Source organism: Gavia stellata, chromosome 11 (genome assembly GCF_030936135.1).
Source record: "Gavia stellata isolate bGavSte3 chromosome 11, bGavSte3.hap2, whole genome shotgun sequence".
Lineage (NCBI taxonomy): Eukaryota > Metazoa > Chordata > Aves > Gaviiformes > Gaviidae > Gavia > Gavia stellata.
The window spans coordinates 6,627,372-6,647,173 of NC_082604.1; the positions used below are offsets into that span (position 1 = coordinate 6,627,372).

A 19,802-nucleotide genomic window follows, 5' to 3' on the forward strand; every position below is an offset into this window, starting at 1 on the left:
AATTCAGCGTGATCAAGTTGAACATCAATTTAGCCCTTGCCAGATCTAGTACGCTTGAAGCCTCCTGGGCCACCGGAGCCCCTCTCTGGTCAGGGGCTGGTTAGGGTGGATTCAAGGCACGGTGGTTTTGGGCAAACAGTCTGGAAATCACAGCTCTCTTTAACCAAAAGGAGGCAATGCAGTGTGAGGTGGTGAGATGCTGAAGCCTTTATGAAAGCTAGAGGGTGGGGAGTTTCCTGGGGAAGCAAAAGGGGGCTGTCCCTATGTGTGCCAGCCCAGGGTGCCCCCACCATGCTGGCAAAATATATATATTTTTTTTCTTGGGCTGCCTGTCGAGGCTAGGAGAAAGCCCCTTTCTTCAAATCCTTCCCAACGACGCATAAAAAAATGTGGGAGCATTCTCATTGAGAGAGTTTTTTATTGTTGTTGTTATTTGTAATGTGGTAATTCACTGAAGTGTAGAAAATGCTGCCGCTGTTGGAAGTAATTTCAGTTGAAGCTCTTAATGCTGTTTTGTGCTTGTAATAACGCATTAGCTCTGATCTGTGTTAGCTTGTTCTGAAGCTTAATGGGAGTCTTCTTTGTACGTATCTGAGAAGCCATCAAATCCTCTTCTTAGCTAAAAGTTAAGCAAGTTCCTTGGAGAGCAGTTTGATGGGACTGCTACTAATCTCAGCCTTGATACTCTTCCCCCGTTAAGGTAACCTTGCCGAGAGCTGGGGCAGGTCCTGGGGGTGTTCATCCCAGGAGCCCACTCAACATGGGAGGTTGCACCACCACCTGAAGCTCTGCCCAGCTGGTGTGCAAACCATTGCTTATGGCACACTTACGGTGTGGAAACGTAGAAACACAGTTGCTAGACCTCAACTTCTGACTGCACTTGGAAGCTATTCAGGGGGAAGATGGGACAGGATCCTCCCAGCTTGCAGACGGAAACTGTAAGATGCTGCTTGTGTGCCCCATGCTGGTGGCCTCTGGGCTGAGATAGTACTCGTGCCATCACCTCCAGCGCCAGGTGAGTGATTTGGGAAGGGACACCTCCACCCCAAGGTCCCCTCTGCCCAGGAGCCTTGAGGGACCTTCTGCTCCCTGGTCAGGCGCGGTGTTTGCAGGGGAGCTGCTGGCATTTCCGAGCATCACAACTGTGCAGCCAACGTGTCTGTGACCACCTCAGGACCCCCAGAGCCGTGCGGTCAATGGGCTGCTTTTGTTGTGTAGCCTCACTGGTGTTCATAAGGCTTTTCAGATAAATCAAAAGGGAAGATCCCTTCCCTAAATGAGCATGCTGTCTACATTAGAGAAGACGATAAGGGATAAACATAAAAGGAAAATCAAAGGATTAAAATCAATGAAAGTTAATAATCTGAATATATTCAAAGATCTGGGCTAAAGAAGGGACACAACAAACCATGGGTGGAAGTCAAAGGCCCTAATAAGACAGGGAGTTACGATAAAAAAACCAGAGCCATCTGTTCCAGCTGAAAACAAGAGCAGAAATGGCTTTCGTGAATAGTCTTCTCCCTGTTCTACTCTAATTTTAAAATGCTGGCTAAAATGATTACCATGGGTTTAAATGAATTTAGGTAGATAAAAAAGAGGAATTTAGAATGTGATATTTAAATGTAACCAATTTTTCTCTTATCAGTTTTAAATGTAAAAAAAGATTAGCCCATCTTGAGAGTTACTCTTTCATGATGTGGCAGGAGTGGCGTTTGACTTTGGGCCCGGCTTTCCACAAGGAGAGCAAGAGCAGAGGTAGGAGTGAACTCTTGGTCCCATGGAAGTCATTCATGTATAACCTCACTGATTTTTTCAGGTAATAGGGTCCACCCTTGGCAAGCATTGCCCCTGCAAAAGGCAATTTTCTGGTAAATGCAATATAGCTATAGTGCCAGTGCCCCAGGACGCTGTCCAGGGTTAAAGCCACCTCATCCTCTCCCATGCAGCACCTCTTGCTTTAATGGACATCCAGGTCTGGGTACAGGAGGAAGCCCATGAAAGTTGAATCGTTGATGTTATCAGCGTAGACACCGTTATTGTCCCCCTCCCCGTACACCTGAAGCCAAACCTCATCCCCAGTGCTGAGGTGCAGCAAGACGGAGCCGCTCGCTTGGTCAACATTGTTCTTCTGGAACTGGTCATAGGTGAAGATCACCGCCTTGTCCTTCTTGTAGAGGCTGACCTTGACGTCCGTCAGGTAGACCGTCAGGTGGTAGGCGAAGTAGTACATGCCAGGGATGCTGCAGAGGAACTTGCCGGTGCTGGCGTCGTAATGGCTTTGCTCATTGTAGAAGATCTTGCTGAAGCGGATGGGGACATTGGGGTGGGGGGCTCGCTCCTTCAGTCCCACGCTGAAGGCAGAGCGGTAGACGAAGGCGCCTTCGCCCTTCTCCCCCTTCTGCCCTGGGTATCCAGGAAAACCTCTTGGCCCTTCCTGCCCTGGAACTCCTCTTTCGCCTTGGTCGCCTTTGGGGCCTTGCATACCTGAGGGACAGAGTGGGGACAGGGAGCTGTGTTTGGACTGTGACAGCAGCCACTACCCACCGGCCCGAAACGCAGAGGGGGCTGTGGCATGAGGATCTGCTCGGCAGCATGGAGCGAGGGGTGTCCCTGAGGAAAGGCTGCATGACCTCAACACCCCCCATGAGCTGAAACAGCGAGTGGAAAGCCCGCTCACCCCCCCGGCTGTCTGCAGAGCTGCCAAGAGCACCATGTCTGAAAAAACATCATTAATTGGAATAATAACCACCAGACCAAACACGTTGACTTGGGTTGTGGGATCTCCATCCTTGGAGATATTCAAAAGCCATCTGGACAAAAGTCAGGCACGGACTCACCAGATGTGAGACCTGCTGGGGCTGCCCATGGGCTCCAGCACCAACGTACCCCCTGCTCCTCACCAACCTTCCTCTCCTTTCTCTCCCTTTAGTCCGTCTTTTCCGTCTTTCCCGTCCCTGCCAGGGAGTCCGTTGTGGCCAGGGTAGCCAGGTGCTCCTCCCATCCAGTTGGCACATGGCATTTTGGGGTCAGGCTGGACCTCCTGGGGGGCCACCTCTCTGCAACGGGGGGCCACCAGCAGCAGCGAGCAAAGAAGGAAGCCTGCTGGGGCCCTCATCGTTGGTTCCTGATGTGGACAATGGATTTGTTTAGCTTTAAAGGTTAATAGGAAAAAAAAAAACAAGACATGAAGAACCCCCCCCCCCCACCTTGAATAACGGAGAGGCTCAGAAGGCTAAAGTTTGGATCAACATGTCCGAAGGAAAGCAATTCTGCTCACCCCAAGGGCCCCTCCCCATACAGCGTGGGTGCTGGCATGAGCTCCATGAACCATGTTGGAATGGGGCTCCTGGGAGCAGCGTGGACCTCAGCCTGGGAGCACATCCAGCGTGGAGAGGAGCAGACGCCAGAGTTACTCCCCCGGCGCGCACGGGCTCTTTGCATGGGCACAGAAGTAGCTCCGGACTGAGCACGGCTGATGCCAGGATATCCGTGGCCGATTTCTTTGCAAAGCTTTGTTCAATTAGCTACGATATGCTCTAACTTCTGCCTGGCTGAGTGAGCAGCTGATTGGAAGTACAGGCCTGGCAGAGCCCATCTCAAAACCTCAGAAGGCTTTAAACCACCTGCTCAGCTTATTGCTGTGCGTACAGCCCGCTAACCTGGTCTGTCTAATGTGAACAGAAACTACAGCCCGGCTTTCCATCTCCTCTGAGCGACCGTATGAAATTATGATACTGTGTTTTTCCAGCCAAATTATGGTTTTGGATTACAGGAAGACAAGTTGCACAGCGTTTAGGCACTGTAGGGTCATATTTCTTTAATCTAGTCGCTTTGCTAGTCAGAGCGATTAGTGCGGCTCCCCAGAACCAGGTTGGTGGTGACAGCCTACGGCCAGCCTGGGGCTTTGTTCTGGTGCTCCCAGAAACCAGTAGGACCTTGGTGGGCTTTGGGTCGGGCTTTTAGGAAACAGATATTTTAAAATTACTATTGTTGTGTGACACTGCTCCCTGGGCAGAGATCATACCCTGGAATGATAAAGGTATCCTGTTACGAGGTTTGTAAGTGGCATAATAGGCAATAAAAGGTGAATAACAGCATGGCCATTAGAGTGCCTTAACTGTGTAATTTCCAAGAAAAATAATTTCAGAGCAATTCCTTTGCAGGGTTGATTTTCCTAGGCAAGCTATTAAAATGTTGTATTTTAAATAATGTCTTATTAGCTTTCATGTAATTGCTTCAAAGGACGCTAAATAACAAAGAGGTTACCATGATTTCAGTTTTTGCAGGATATTGGGGGGGCTTTGAAAAAAATTTCAAAGCTCTGCTTAATGACTTTGGCGGGCAGTATCTAACACATAAAGTCAGGGAACTCCTAAAACCGTGCCCACCCTGCCGGGCTCCGGCAATCCAGCAGCTGCATGGCACCCTGCGAAGGGGCCAGGGCCCTGGCTTGGAGGCAGTTTTGGGGCTGAGGGTGCCATGGGGTCCGGCGACCACAGCCTGAACCTTAGGCAGCATTCCTGCGTCTCTGCGCTTTGGGAAGTGAAACGCCCCACCTCCCCCAACAAGGGAGGTAGCGATCATCCAGGAACCAGGGTGGACAAGCGAAATAGATGTCTACAAATCCTAGAAGTGGCTTGGTTTGGCAAGCGAGGGTGTGCATATCTGGGCACGCTGCGAGATGGCCACTTTGTCATGCCCCAGCAGGCAGCATTAAGCAGAGAGGGCCCTGTCCCCCTGCCTGGGTCCCCTCCGGCTCGGCTCCGTGCATGCACCCCTCCAAAATCAGCACGGGCTCTCAGGGGACACCTAACTGCATGAAAACATGCTAGTGTTCAATAAAAATCTGCCTCAAAATTGCATTTCTTGAGCTGTTTTGGTGATTTTATTGGGTCTAGTTCTGCTTTCTCATATGCTGCTTAGAGCTGAAATATCATTAACATTTTAGCGACGTGTGCTCAATAGACAGCCCCAGAGCCAGGTCTTCTGCTGGTGCAAAATAAAACCCATCAAAAGCGGTGCAAATCTCAGGCAGCCCAAAGCAGGGCTGCAGGGAGCTTTCCCGGCAGATGCCGTCCAGCTTCCTCCGCGGGGCTGGAAGCGATGCCCGCCCCACAGCACCCCGGGCGGCTCTTCACATCCGATGAACTAGATGTTACACAAGCTAGTCTTCTCTGTTTAATAAGAAAAGTGTTGTGATATGTAAATAGAAAACTACTTCTATTGCTATGATTTGACTCAACCACAAGTGGTTTGCTTGTTTGAGAAACAAAGCAGTTCTCTGGCATAGGTATGTCTTACAAAGGGAAAGGTTTAAGCTACGTCTGCTAGCTCTGAGTTTAAACGCTGGTTTAGGTATGATACCCCTTTGCTATATCTTTCCCATTTCTTTTTGTCTTTCCATCTGATGCTCAACAGTGTGACATGTAATCATCTGCTATAGTTGAATGTCAGTTGTACCTTTCGGATGAGTAATAGGTGAACTAAGTACTCTTGGTGGCTTTCAGTTACTCTCTTGGCAGCTACTACATTAAAAGCTTATATGCGTTATATGAAGCTTATTCATTTATCAGCAGAAATCAGCATATCATCCATAAGAAAAATGCCATTCCTAAGTGCTACATAGTGATTCAGACCATGGGTCAGAATCTGAATTTCACATAACGCTATATAAATACTATATATTTAGATATGTATTTAAAAAGCCCATACCCCTGCACAAAACGCAGAACAAAAAAATCCATCTGTTTTCCAACTCCAGTATTTTTTTCAAAGGGTATTAACCAGGGGATTGGCTTATGTTGATCTTTTTTTCTTTTTGTAATGACTTGTAGCATAGTTTTTCCTGACGTTCCAGCGGTGACTTGCTGCAGGGGGCTCGCACCTTGAATCTGGGTGGTGCAGGTTTCTGGCAAGGAGCTGATATGACTCAGGGAGATTTGGGGCAAACCCAATCTTCCAGGGAGTCTTCGAGGAAAGAGGTGAATCGAAAGGTGCCAGTGCAGTACTCACTGTTACAGCCATGCGGTTTTTCACTGTTGTTCCTGACTACTTTTGATTTAGGAGTTTTGATCTCTAAATAGTGTTTCCAAAAATGGGAGTATGAATCTAAGAGAGATCGGCTATTCTTGGTTTAAAATACTCACTGGCTATTCTGAGAATAACTCTAAGAAAGGAAACTTCTTGCAAACAGAAAACTCTGTCTGTCTGATTCAGCCTAAAAGAAGAGAAAATCCTGAACTTAGTAAGAGGAAAAAAAAAATACTTACCAGCTGCTTTGAGTCCTAGTTGGCTTGCTTCAGTCTCTTTAGAAATGAAGTCCGGCTACCACATCGCTATCCCTAAGGGCGCGGGGAGCTGTCAGCTCAGACACTGCATTTTCCATTTGCTATTGCGCATGCTGACCTAAAAGTTGGGTTTTCCCATTAATTTTTCCTGGCCATCCCTTAAGTTTTGGACCACTTATATAATCCGGTCACACTGGGATAGCTTGCAAAGACATCCTTAACAGGGAAAAGACGGGTTTGGGAATTTGATAGGAACTGAAGGAGCAATGGTTTGCTGGCAAAGCTCGTGTGGAAGCCTGCTCGACCAGGGCTGGGCTTGTACAGCACAAGCTGCTGCTCCGGGTACATTGGGAAATGTTGTTAGCAGCTGATGGAGAAAGTGTGTCTGCAGCCTTGCATTAATGCACTCGGGTTTTTTTCAACGTGTTAGTAAATGAATTATTGTCTGAGAAGTTTTGGCTTCTCCTTTTAATGACACAAGCCGTTCCTGCCTGGAGGCTGCTGCCGCACCAAAGAAGGGCAAAGCTGCCCGAGGAGAAGGGCAGCGCTGGCGGAACGCTTTCGTCTTAAGCCAGCCAAGCACGTGCCAGCCCTATTGTAAATCCTCAGAGTAATTTCAGCCCTACGGATGGCTTTCAACCTATCACACGTTTTGACTTTAGGTCAAAACAAAGTGGTTTTTTTCCCCCTGTGTCTCTCTCCTTCCCAAATGGAGGTTGAACCTCGGAGAGTGGAGGCTTTCCTGTCCAGCCGCTCTGGGGCACATCAAGGTTAGCTAGGCGGGACCTTGGCAAACCTGGGCTCGCAAAATCGAACCAGGAGAAAACAGTGTGATGTGTGTTGTTGCAACAAGGCCTGGAGAGCTGGTGTCGGGGAGCTGATGTCCTTGGGAGAGGGGAAACTCATCCAAGTGAATGTCAGCAGGACAGTATCCAGAATTACTGAGTTGTTGTAAAGACTGGCTATCTGGAAGGACTAAAAGGATGTATAAATGAACACATAATTTCTGATATGTAGAGCTGGGAGTCAGCAAGGGTGAATTTTGAAGTCCTGAGGAGAAGGGTGCAGAAGGGAGGAGCTGCAGGACGGCTGCTCACTGCCTGCCTTATTTTGGTCAAGCCCTTAGTCCAGCACTTGAAGAATTTCATTTTCAGTGGTTTTGGATGATGGTTTTTCCATACAATGTTGAGACTTAAAATGATCCTTCATGCAACCCCAGTAGAATATGACAGAGATCTAGTTGGATCTGTTGTTTTCTTATAAATATGATTCGCTAGAGCCATGTGTGTGTTTGTGTGCGTGTGATGCCAATGTTTCTGTCAAAGTCTCGTCTCCTGAGCAATGAATGGAGGAGCAGAATCTTGGAACTGAAATAGGAACTTTTTTTGCAGTGGAGACAAGAGGTTTTCGGCTGCCTCTGCCTGGGGAGTGAGCCAGACAAGGCTGGTTTCCCTGCCAGCTCTCGACTTGAACCCCGAAATGCATGATTGGGGTCTTTATTAGACTGCCAGGATTTGAATATTGGGCCTAATATGTTTAATAGGTAGTGCTGCAATTCTCTCAAGGCCTTTCAATTCAGTTGTTTGGAAAATACCACGGCGATAAATTTTTCAGTGGTCCCTCAAACAGCCTCCCAAACTTTATCCCTGCCTCCTAGAAGAGGGGTGGAAGTTTATCTCTGGAGATACAACCAGCTGATACAACCCCCGACGCACTCACTTGCTGTTATGTTGTCTTACACACTTGCTTTGCAGGTTGGTGCTGGCTCCTGTTCTCACTGCAGAGGGAGGTATTGTACAATCCAGTGAGCTATTTCTGGCTGTGTGATAGGAAAACATTCAAAATGCCCTTTGCTCTGCCTGGTGACAAGCAAAACCTGTCACCAAATGTGGACTGGACTGGCAGTGCCCGCAGCTGCGGTGCTCAGAGGTAGCAGCTCTGGTTGGGGTTGGGGGGTCTTTTTGGCGGAGAGAAGGCTGCTGTCCCCAAGTCCTGCAATACCTTCTCCTCTTTGCACCGCGGTCACCAGATCTCTGGTGTGGGACACGTTGCCCGTACCCAACTCGGCTACAAACCTTCTGCTGAGCCTGACGTTGTTTTCTCTCTTGGATCTGATGCAAGCCTGCAAATATGAAAAATACAGAACTGACTTGATGGATTGGGGATTGCAGCTTTCACTAAGAATTAAAAACAAGCAGCAAGTTATATTTAGCCATCTATAAACAGGAATAAAATTGAGCAGGAGGCTCGTTATCAGCTGTGCTCCATCAGCGCAGTCACGGTCCCCACTGGTGTGATTTGAAGAATGAAAAGCAGTTTTGGCCATGGGCATGTTGGGATGGCTGCCTCGGGAGGAGGTCGGTGGCTGCCCAGGCCAGCCTGGCCCCGTGGGCAGGATCTGTGCCATGGGGGCTGGGGAAGGAGACCCCAACTGCCACCGTTGTCCTCCCCCAGTGGGGTCGAGCCAACACCACCGTGGAGCCCAGCCCATGGGATCCCTTGTCCTCCCGGTCGTCCCCTCCCGAAGCTGCTCTGCATCCCCCCAGCCCCAGGGCTGAGGCCCCTCCGCCGGGAGCTGTCCCCTGCCCTGCCCCGGCTCGCTGTCCCTCCGGGATGCCTGGCCCTTCCCTCGTCTTTCTGCTGGCCCTGGATACCGCACGTCCCAGAAACAACACACATTCCCCACTTCGCTAAAAACAGCAAAAACTGTTTACGCCATTTAGCGGGCTGGCTGACAGGCTGTTACACGCTATTTTGGTGCTGCCCAAGGCTGTGCTCAGCGGAGGGACCACAGCTTCCATGCCAGCGGCACCGCTGGCTCTGTCCCCAGACACCACCAGTATCCCTGGCCGAGCCGGCTCACCCCTCCATGGCAGCTTGGCCGAGTCCGCTCGTGTGGCCAGACAGAGCCCGTGCTCGTCCCTGCCGTTGCCCCATGGACATCTGCACTGGGTGCAAGACAGTGGCGAGTGCTGAGGAGCCAGCTCCAAAGAAAAAGCAGGAAAATGGCCTTCAGTGCCGGTGCTGCCATCAGCAAGGACCCTAGCCACAAATTGCAATTTTCCCTGATCGCATGCATCGTTGTGTGCCCAAACCCTTCCCTGTACAGCACTGTACTTCCCTCTAGTGGCTAATCATTAATGGGGAAGAGGAGCTCTCTCCCTGCGGGCAGGCTGGAGGCTGTCAGCCTGGTCCTGCGTGCCCTTGGGGGCTGCTCAGCCCCTTCTCCGGCAGCCTGGCTCCCGCGGGGTCTGCCGAGACGGTGGGTGCACCTTGTGCAGCATGGCTTTGGACTGCTGCAGCCATTCGTGTCCCCCACAGTGCCACCAGGGAGGGCCATCAGCAGAGCACATGGTGCAGCTGTGCCTGTTACAAGCTCACAGACCCTGATGTTCCCACTGGATTTTCCTACGTGAGCGTAGGGAGGCGGCTTATGTCCAGGGACAGGCAGACCTGGCAGTGGTGGCCAAGGAGGGCTGTATGGGTGCAGTGCAGGTCGGGCCAGCCTGCAGGAGGGGACAAGGGCTTTACAGAATCACCAAATCATTAAGGTTGGAAAAGACCTGTAAGATCATCAAGTCCAACCATCAACCCAACACCACCATGCCCATTAAACCATGTCCCGTAATGCCACATCCACATGTTCCTTGAACACCTCCAGCGATGGTGACTCCACCACTTCCCTGGGCAGCCTGTTCCAGTGCTTCACCACTCTCTCCGTAAAGAAATTTTTCCTAATATCCAGCCTGAACCTCCCCTGGTGCAACCTGAGGCCATTTCCTCTTGTCCTGTCACAAGTCACTTGGGAGAAGAGACCAACACCCACCTCTCTGCAACCCCCTTTCAGGTAGTTGTAGAGAGCGATAAGGTCTCCCCTCAGCCTCCTCTTCTCCAGACTGAACAACCCCAGCTCCCTCAGCCGCCCCTCATCAGACTTGTGCTCCAGACCCCTCACCAGCTTCGTTGCCCTTCTCTGGACACGCTCCAGCACCTCAATGTCCTTCTTGCAGTGAGGAGGCCAAAACTGAACACAGCATTCGAGGTGTGGCCTCACCAGCGCCGAGTACAGGGGCACGATCACCTCCCTACTCCTGCTGATCACACCATTTCTGATACAGGCCAGGATGCCGTTGGCCTTCTTGGCCACCTGGGCACACTGCTGGCTCATATTCAGCCGGCTGTTGACCAACACCCCCAGGTCCTTTTCTGTGGGGGAGCTTTCCAGCCACTCATCCCCAAGCCTGTAGCGTTGCATGGGGTTGTTGTGACCAATGTGCAGGACCTGGCACTTGGCCTTGTTGAACCTCATCCAATTGGCCTGGGCCCATCCATCCAGCCTGTCCAGATCCCTCTGCAGAGCCTTCCGACCCTCAAGCAGATCAACACTCCCGCCCAACTTGGTGTCATCTGCAAACCTACTGAGGGAGCACTCAATCCCCTCATCCAGATCATCGATAAATATATTAAACAAGACCGGCCCCAAAACTGAGCCCTGGGGGACTCCGCTTGTGACCGGCCACCAGCTGGATTTCGGTCCATTCACCACGACTCTCTGGGCTCGGCCGTCCAGCCAGTTTTTTACCCAGCGAAGAGTGCACTTGTCTAAGCTACAATTCGCCAGCTTCTCCAGGAGAATACTGTGGGAGACAGTGTCAAAGGCTTTACTGAAGTCCAGGTAGACAACATCCCCAGACTTTCCCTCATCCACTCAGCGGGTCACCTGGTCATAGAAGGAGATCAGGTTGGTCAGGCAGGACCTGCCTTTCATGAACCCGTGCTGGCTGGGCCTGATCCCTTGGTTGTCCTGCACGTGCCCCATGAGCACCCTCAAGATGAACCTCTCCATAATCTTCCCCGGCACTGAGGTCAGGCTGACAGGCCTGTAGTTCGCCGGATCCTCCTTCCAACCCTTCTTGTAGATGGGCGTCACGTTGGCAAGCCTCCAGTCATCCGGGACCTCCCCTGTTAACCAGGACTGTTGATAACTGATGGAGAGCGGCTTGGCAAGCTCCTCCGCCAGCTCCCTCAGCACCCTTGGGTGGATGCCCATAGACTTGTGAGTGTCCCGGTGGCATAGCAGGTCGTTAACTGCTTCCTCGTGGATCACGGGGAGTTTATTTTGCTCTCCATCCTTGTCTTCCAGCTCAGGGAGCTGAATACCCTGAGGATACCTGGTCTGGCTGTTAAAGACTGAGGCAAAGAAGGCATTAAGTACCTCAGCCTTTTCCTCATCCTTGGTGACAATGTTCCCCCCCTGCATCCAGTAAAGGATGGAGATTCTCCTTGGCTCTGACCATGGCCAGATTGAGCTCTAGCTGGGCTTTTGCCTTTCTAATTCCCTCTCTGCATGACCTAACGAGATCCTTGTGCTCTTCTTCAGTTACGGGGCCATGTGGAAGCCCAGCTGGGCTGGGAATGGTGCGCTGCCCACCCAAGGCGATGGTAGCACAGGTTGGGTGGTGGAGGGGACGGGAGCCCCATGGGTGCATGCCACGGTGCGGATGCTGAGCCAGCACTTGGGGGCCACCAGAAGCCAGCAGCGAGGAGGGGACGTGCCCTACTCGGCCGGTGGGGGGGAGCCCTGGCCCTCCCCCGGCTGCAGGACCATGGGACCCACCTGACACCTTTGCCTTTGCTGGATGAATCCGGTCCACTTCTCGGCAGCAGGGTTACCGATTTTTCAGCCCGTTTCACACAGACAAACGGGCTCTTTTCTTCCCTGCAATGGGCAGCTTGGGCAGAACAGTTCCTTGCCAGCAACAGCGTGTTTCTCTTCTTGGTGATCGCAAATAAACTTCCCTGGCCTCAGGGGATCCCCGCTTGGCTCCCGGCAAGGGATCTTGGCGCAGCAGGGTTTCCCATGCCGAAAGGGACGTTGAGACCCATTTGTTAAGGAAACATGGCCCTGTAAATACTGCTTAAAGCTCCTTTTATTAATGTTATAGCCATTCCCAGGGCGCTTGTTTCTGCGCTGGCAGTTTGGGGTGCCGCTTTGGCCTTGCCAGGCTGTGCCAGGGAAAGACAGCCAAGGGCCCATGTAGGGGGTTATGCACGTCTCCGTCCAGCTCCCCTCTGCTCTCACGCCAACTTGCAGCTGAGCCAGGTACTGGCTTTTTTTAGCACAGGCTGGTCTTGTTTTGGGGCTCGTTCTGGGCTGGGAAGAGCCTGGGCAGGGAACAGAGTAACAACCTCAGTGATCTGGTATGCGGAGCACTCCCCTGCAACATCCCCTGCCAAAACATCCTCCCCAGATTTCGCGCCCAGCAATGATCGCATCTTTCCGACGAGGCACCTGAGAGCGTACCTCTGCCCGGCTCTCCCCTTCAGCTCTGCTCACAGGCTGAGCTATTAATGAGGTATTTAATGAGATTTCCACTTGCCCATTAAAATGAACACATCAACACAGGCGAGGAAGGAGAGCTTGCAGCCGATAGTCACGCAGCCCCCTGAAGCCTACTTGTGTTCATCGAAAACGCATTGTTAGAAAGTATTTATTAGGAGAGCATTTCTGAATAATGCAGGCACGGAGAAGAGCAGTTTCCTTTGCACACAGGAATTTCCTCCTTGTCCAAGTCAGCCAGGCCCCTCGGCTGTGAGGTTTGACAACGGATGGTGCTAACCGCCCTGGCACCGCCAGCCTGGCCGGTCACCGCCGAGGCCGGGGGGACTGGGGGCTGGTTTGGGGGACTGGGGGCTGGTTTGCCGTGATGCCCCCGCAGAGCCGCCGCTCTGTCCGAGAGCAGTGGGAGGGCACGCCTGGGATTCCTCTGGGCATCTTGGACAGCCAGCGCAGCGCCGGCCCTTGGTGGCACTGTTGGCAGAGATGCTTCTGCAATTCCCATCTGCCGGGTCCAGCCAGGCCCTTTCCCCTGCCAGTGTGTGGGCTGTGGGGTGGAAGGGAGCCCTGACCCCAGCCAGCTGAAAACAGAACAGAAGAGAAAAAAGTCGGGGTTTGTTTGGGGTTTTGTGGTATTTGTGCAATGTGGTGGAGGTAATCCCAGCTCAAATACCATGGGCTCCCTGGTCCACATCACTCTTCCAGCCTTTTTAAAGGAGTGTTTGCCCCCCAATCCCCTATTTTCTATCATTTTTGGTTGCTGAGGGGCAGAAATGGCATCATCTGCCTCGGTCACCACTCCCCGTCACTGGAAATGTCTCTTCTTTCAGACCCTGTACTCGCTGCTCTCGACTGGGGGTAGCAGTGTTGCTGGGGTGTCTGGAGGAGCCGTACAAACCAGAAGAGTGTATTTGCTCCGGGTCTGATGCGAAAGGGGAGGGGGCATGTGGAGCCCCGTAACCTCGAGCGGTTTGGCAGAGGCTGTGTGGGGACAAGCGGCTCCATGCTGGGGCATGGGCCGGGCAGCAAGGGGCCACAGGATGCTGGGGCTGCTGCTGCTGGGGTTCAGGGTGACCCCCAGCTCTCCCCACAGCAGCCAGTTGGGATTTAGGACTCCTTGCAAGGTGGTTCGCTTTCCCTCTCTCCGTCCCTTCCCTCCTTTTAGCCCCCATTGCAAACAGGACACTTGCTCTCACTGCAGGCAGGCGTGTGGGTGCTGGTGCACCCAGCTCCTCCAAATGTAGCCCCAGGCAGGCAGGGTGCAGGCAGGGCTCCTCTTGGCTCCACAAACCCCAGCCCGCGTCTGCTGTGTCTGAAAGCACTGCCTGCTGACAGCCCAGTGCCGTCCACATGCACGTCCAACCCTCCGCTGGGGTGAAAGCCACGAGCCCGTGAGTGAGACAATGCCCTCCCATCACACTTTTCTTCGCATTATGTAAATACGTAAGAATCATTTTTGGCCATAATGGTTTTTCCATTCACTGCAGCATCGATCCAGAGCCACCGGCGCCGGTAACCTCTGCCGTGCATTAGCTGACTCCCTGCTTTTTGCAGCGTGATGGATGTGATGGCAGGGCGGTGGGGCAGCTGGGTTGGGCACTGGCCCGCTGGATTTTGCATCTGTTTTCCCTGTGCAGGATCCTCCTGGATTGTCATTCAAGTGCCAGTGAGACTGTGTCACTGTATTCTCGGGCCAGGCGACCGGTCCCTGCGTGCCTTGTGGACGGTCTGCACTCAAACTCAATAATCTTTGCTTCAAAACAACAGTGAGGTGCGAAGCGGCAACAGTTTGCTTGTTTCTCCCATCATTTACAAAATCTAATCACTTAGAAGTGAGGACATGATTAATGAAAGGCATTATGAATCTTACATTATCTATAAAGTGAAATATCATTGTGGAATCTGAGCCATGCATATTTCACCGAGAAACTGTAAATCTGATAAAAAAAGGATTACTATATGTTTTTACTTTGGGCATTTCATGGTATGAATCACCACAAAGCGCTCTCTGGGAAGTTGCAGAGAATGATACATCCATGACACTTTCAATAGGGCATCTCTTTGTGCTTAGCAGAAGGCGTTTATGGTTGCTGTAGGGCTAATAAAATACTTATGATGTCTCCAATTATTCATTTTTATAAGTGCTTGTTCTCCTGACCTGAACAGCCAAAACCACACTGTGACTGGGTTTAGCAGTAAATTGGGGTTTTTTTTCTGGAATAAAATGACTTTGCCTCTCTTCCATATGAAAGACAATGCCGGTTCACTCTCAGCTATCACAACATTTTATATGTTTCTCGCTTTGGAAAGCACCTTTCCATCTGGCAGCCCCGGAGGCAGCCGGCTGACCCAGCAGCCTTTGTCTGCACTTGGGCTGCAGCACCTTGCCTCGTGTCTGCCAGGGGGTTTATGTGCGAGCCGGAGAAGCGGATCTGGCAGCCAAGAGCAGACTGGGGGCCTCAACACACTGTCACTGCAGACGTGCTGTCGTGGTTTAAGCCCAGCTGGCAACTAAGCACCGCACAGCCGCTCGCTCACTCCCCCCCTGCCCCGGTGGGATGGGGGAGAGAATTGGAAAAGTAAAAGCGAGAAAGCTCGTGGGTTGAGATAAGAACAGTTTAATAAGTGAAATGAAATTAAATAGAATAATAATAATGATGATGATAATAATAAAAATTGTAATGAAAAGGAAAATAACAACAACAACAAACAAGAAAGGTAAGTGATGCAAATGAAAACAATTGCTCACCACCCTCCAACCGATGCCCAGCCCAAGCAGCGGTCCCCCGGCCAGCTTTCCCCCTAGTTTATATACTGAGCACGATATCATATGGTCTGGAATATCCCTTTGGTCAGTTGGGGTCAGCTGTCCCGGCTGTGTCCCCTCCCAACTTCTTGTGCACCCCCAGCCCACTCGCTGGTGGGGTGGTGTGAGAAGCAGAAAAGGCCTTGACTCTGTGTAAGCGCTGCTCAGCAATAACGAAAACATCCCTGCTTTATCAACACTTCCCTGCACAAATCCTAAACACAGCCCTATACTAGCTGCTATGAGGAAAATTAACTCTATCCCAGCCGAAACCAGCACACATGCTGAGGAACTTTGGAGGACGTATCCAAAGCGTTGCATTTGCTGCGGTGGGCTGTGGTCAGCAGCCCCGGTTGGAGCTTCCTCCTGCGTGCTTGCAACTCAGCCTGGGCAAATGAAACGCTTCCTTTTGCTGCAGACCTGATATGTTAAAAAACCTTTACAAATGCACCATGCAGTGGTCTGTGTCGGTGCCCTTGAGCTGGCGCTTAGTCAAGGCTGGATGCCAGGGACCCTCTGCTTGGGGTGCACAGCCATGAGACCCTCAGTGCTGCTCATCTGGGCTTGAGACCGCCCAGTACCCATGCCCACACGGAAATCCTGTGGGATTGGGCCCCTGGACACCAAACCCACAGGCAAACCACATGTCCTGAACACTCCTGCTATCACACACAGCCTTCTGCTCCTGCCGTGCCCCCACGGCTGCCTCCCCTGCCAGGACGGGCACCCCATCCGTGAGCCTCGGGGTGCCCCAGTGTGCCGGGCTGAGATTCTGCCGCCTTGGCATCATGAGAGTCTCCTCCAGAAAAAGCCATGGAGCTAGACAGGCAGGCGGGAGTGAAAGCGATTCTATATTAATCCACATTTTCTGGTGCTCCTTTATAGGTTTTTAACATGATTCGTATGTCCCCGCCTGGCAAGTCGCCCACAGCCAGGCGCTCCCCTTCCTCCTGCTCCTCGTTGCAGTGTTTTCCATGGGTTAGGTTCAACTGGATAAATTCATCTCCTTTTGTATTTATAATTCCTACGAGAGTGGTGTCTTTAACAGAGACTGTTCCTTCTGGTTGCTTTGGCAAAGCAAGTACCAGCTCCCTGCTGTGTCTCTTCTCAGATGACACAGAGCTTCTCTCAATAGCAAAGAGAGAAAACAAAAAGGATCTAAGCTGTTTCTTATTTTTTTTCCAGGCAGCTGTAAGTATCCACCTCACTGAAAATTCCCCCCAATACTTCCATTTTTTACTTTTCATGTGCTGCATCCTTGAGATTCTGCCTGTGAAGCACGCTGCTGGCTCACTGATGGAGGTGGGGACATCAGAGAGAGTCTCTTTGACAGGAGGAGAGGAGCGAGAGAGGGGCTTTTCTTCTCCACAGCCAAAGAGGAAAGAATAAAGAAATTCAACGAATCAAAACGAGGTATGATACAGGTATTCATCATGGGAAACACCCCAGTACCTGCCATCTGAGACTGCAGTGAGCCTATATTGACCTTACCAGTGGTCCAGCTAAAAAGTGTAATTTAATTCCTATCACGGCAAAAGCCATTCCTGTCCCTGATCAAGACTGGTGACTTGAGGCAGAAATGAGTACTTGTGGTATCACCTCCATTTCCCGAGGCAGGGCAGAGCATCAGTGCCTGCCGACCCCAGGCTCTTTCCCAGCCTCCCAGCCGGGAAACCCTTGAGCAAACTTCCCATCGATGGCTTCGGAGGGGACCGCTGGTGGCACACGGGTGCTGAGACATCACCTGCACCACGTGGCTGCGCAGCATCACTCCACCTTCCAAAACCAAAGGTTTCACTCGCTCAAGGGGGCCCCAGCACGGGCAGGCGATGCCAGCGCCATGGCCATCCCCGCCGGGTTTCTGCTGTCATGCAGAGAGGCACGGGGGAGAATCCGGCCCCTGAGCCCCACGGCTTGTTTGTTTGTTGTCTCTTGGCTTGCTCTCTGCAAATATTTTCACCCAGCTGAACCACAAATAATTGCTTACAGCTTTCCTGTTTGAGTTTGTGATGAGCCTGCAATCACCAGCATGTGTTTGCTGGAGATAATCAGGGCGCTTTTGTGCTCAATGGCTTTGTCATCTCTCACTCTCTCGCTTTTGTTTCTAGGCTTTGTTTGTCTCCCACCTTCCCCTCAGCGTGCGACGCCTTTTCTGATACCTCTGAAAATAATTGACTTCATGTCTTGGTCATCTTTTACATTTGTTTCTGAAATGCAGGAAAGCAGCATCTCTGCGTGTTCCTCAGTGATTGCTGCTCACGCAGTGTGTGTCTTTATGATTCAATTAAAAATGTGATGATGTTTCCCCAGCAGACCCTGCCACCATCCCGGCAAAGCATTTTCTACCTCAATAGCATTTTCCAGTTGGTGACTGCAAAGTATTATAACAGCCTTTCCCTTTGGGGCAACGTGTTCAGGCTGCATTGTAATGACTCCAAAATGCAGAGTGTTTCTGACTCTGAAATAGAGAGAAGGAGTAGCCCCAAGGCCATTGCTCTGGCCAAGCATTTCTCAAAGACTGAGATTGCCTGCTTTTTAAAGTGGAATAAATATAATTAGGTTAACCATAGTGGCTCTCTTCTCTTCCCTCAGCAGACCCCTACCACCTCACGCAGACACTCGGGTCCCTTTGGCTGTGCAGGTCCATGGGCAATGGCTCTCCGGCTTCCCATAGCAGCTCTGTCATCTGCAGGGAGGTTTCATACACACTTGTCAAAGAGAAGCACTAACCATGTTGTATCGCCTTAAAGAAATGTTCTTTCTCTCTCCTGTTTATTTTACCCAGCTTCTCTGAATTTGTTGATTACTCTTCTTGCCATCTCCTACACCGTTCACCTGATATTTGTTTTCCCCTCCACCTTCTGCATATTCAGTTTGTTATTTGCAGTTGTTCCTGAGCAGAACATGAACCCAGCAACATCTGAATCCTATTTTCCACTGCTGGTGTTGGAAGACAGCACAAATTAGCCCTTGTAGCTAATGACAGGGTTGTGGTCAAGACCTTAACGTATGATGAGATTTTAATAGCAGGTGGGTTAGGAAACGCTGGTGATAAGAGGTGGTAAAGCAGTGTGGGTAGGAACCTGTCTCAGCTGCAGCTTGTCTACATCAGTGCATCCTGAGGCTGCTGTATGGTGGTCCAGCCTTGGGTACAGAAAACCTCCTGCTTTTTCCCCTTACAGAGGCAGGCTGTGAAACCTGGGGGTTCAGCGACCTTCTCGGTCAGCCGGTGAGTCAGCTGCAGAGCGTGGAAGCCTTTGGTGTATTTTGGTTTTGGTATTGCTCAGCTCCATCCTCTCCATTTGGGCTGTCTGACCCATTGGCTCCTCCGCAGCCTCTCTTGCTCCTGAACTTGGGAACCTGCTTTCCTGAGAGCATCCCCTGTAACATCCCCTCTTCTTCACACAGGAAAGCCAGTGAGTTAGCAGTTGCAGCAGAGAGACTGGGGATATTGCATCTCGTGGCAAAACTCGCTGTTCCCACTGAACCTGGTTTTGAAGGTGGAGCCCTATTGCTAACTCCTTGCGACAGATGGGAATCTACCCGCAGTCATTGCTCAGTTACTCTGTTCCCTAAGAAGGTTGTTAAAATGCTGCTGATGGGTTATAAACTAGAAGCAGTCTTTCATAAATCTGATGAAGTTTTGTTTATGTCCTTTTATTGCTTACTGACACTTCAATATATCGCTTCTGTGAACCTTAAGGCTTTTGGTGTCCATTGTAGCCACCTGTGAATTGGTTTGGGCACAGGATATGGTCCAAATGGCTGTGTTCTACAGCAATGCCTTCCTAAGAGTGCAGAGAGCTCAACTGGGGTGCGGTTGTTTGTTTTTACCCTTGGAGGAAGTCAACTGAAGCTTCTAGTGCGGAAAATGGTTTGGCGCTTCCCCCATCACCAGAGACGCCTCTTATTTTAAGCATGAGGAATGTGTCTGTTTTGCATACTTGTTTAGCTCTGACCATAGGCAAAGGACACCATCCTTTTATTTTCCATAGAAAAGGAACCTACTCTGTTGTCTCTCTAACTTTTCTTTGGGCTGCGTACTTTGACCATTCCCTCAGGTTATGTCTAGGCACCAGAGAGGTGTTTCTCAGGGGGTGTGCGTATCGGGCAGGCTGGTTAGGGTCTCACAACCTCCTCCTGTCGCTAAAGAGACCTGAGAAGTGGCACCTGCACCGACTGCCTTGGACAGCCCGCACCGAGCGCGGGGATGTCAGCAGGGCTACGGCACCTCCTCAGCGTCAGCCTCCCTGTTCGGAAGCTCCCTTGGACTCCAGCTCAGCCATCTCCCCTCCACATCGTCTAAGGCTGGCTGAGTGGTGTCCAGCGTACCTTGGTGTTGTCTCCCCTCCCCTTGCCATATTCGTGCTGT

General features: G+C 51.3%; 1 protein-coding gene across 1 annotated transcript; it reads right to left on the reverse strand.

The window, feature by feature from the left end:
• Positions 1–404: 404 nt before the first annotated feature.
• On the reverse strand, positions 405–6,415 carry ADIPOQ (adiponectin, C1Q and collagen domain containing). The gene is made up of 3 exons (XM_009821011.2): positions 6,270–6,415; positions 2,905–3,124; positions 405–2,484 (listed from the first exon to the last, which is right to left on the reverse strand). The coding sequence occupies exons 2-3, from the start codon at positions 3,113–3,115 to the stop codon at positions 1,958–1,960; spliced, it is 738 nt and encodes a 245-aa protein (XP_009819313.2). The 5' UTR covers positions 3,116–3,124; positions 6,270–6,415; the 3' UTR covers positions 405–1,957.
• Between the last annotated feature and the right edge of the window lie 13,387 nt (positions 6,416–19,802).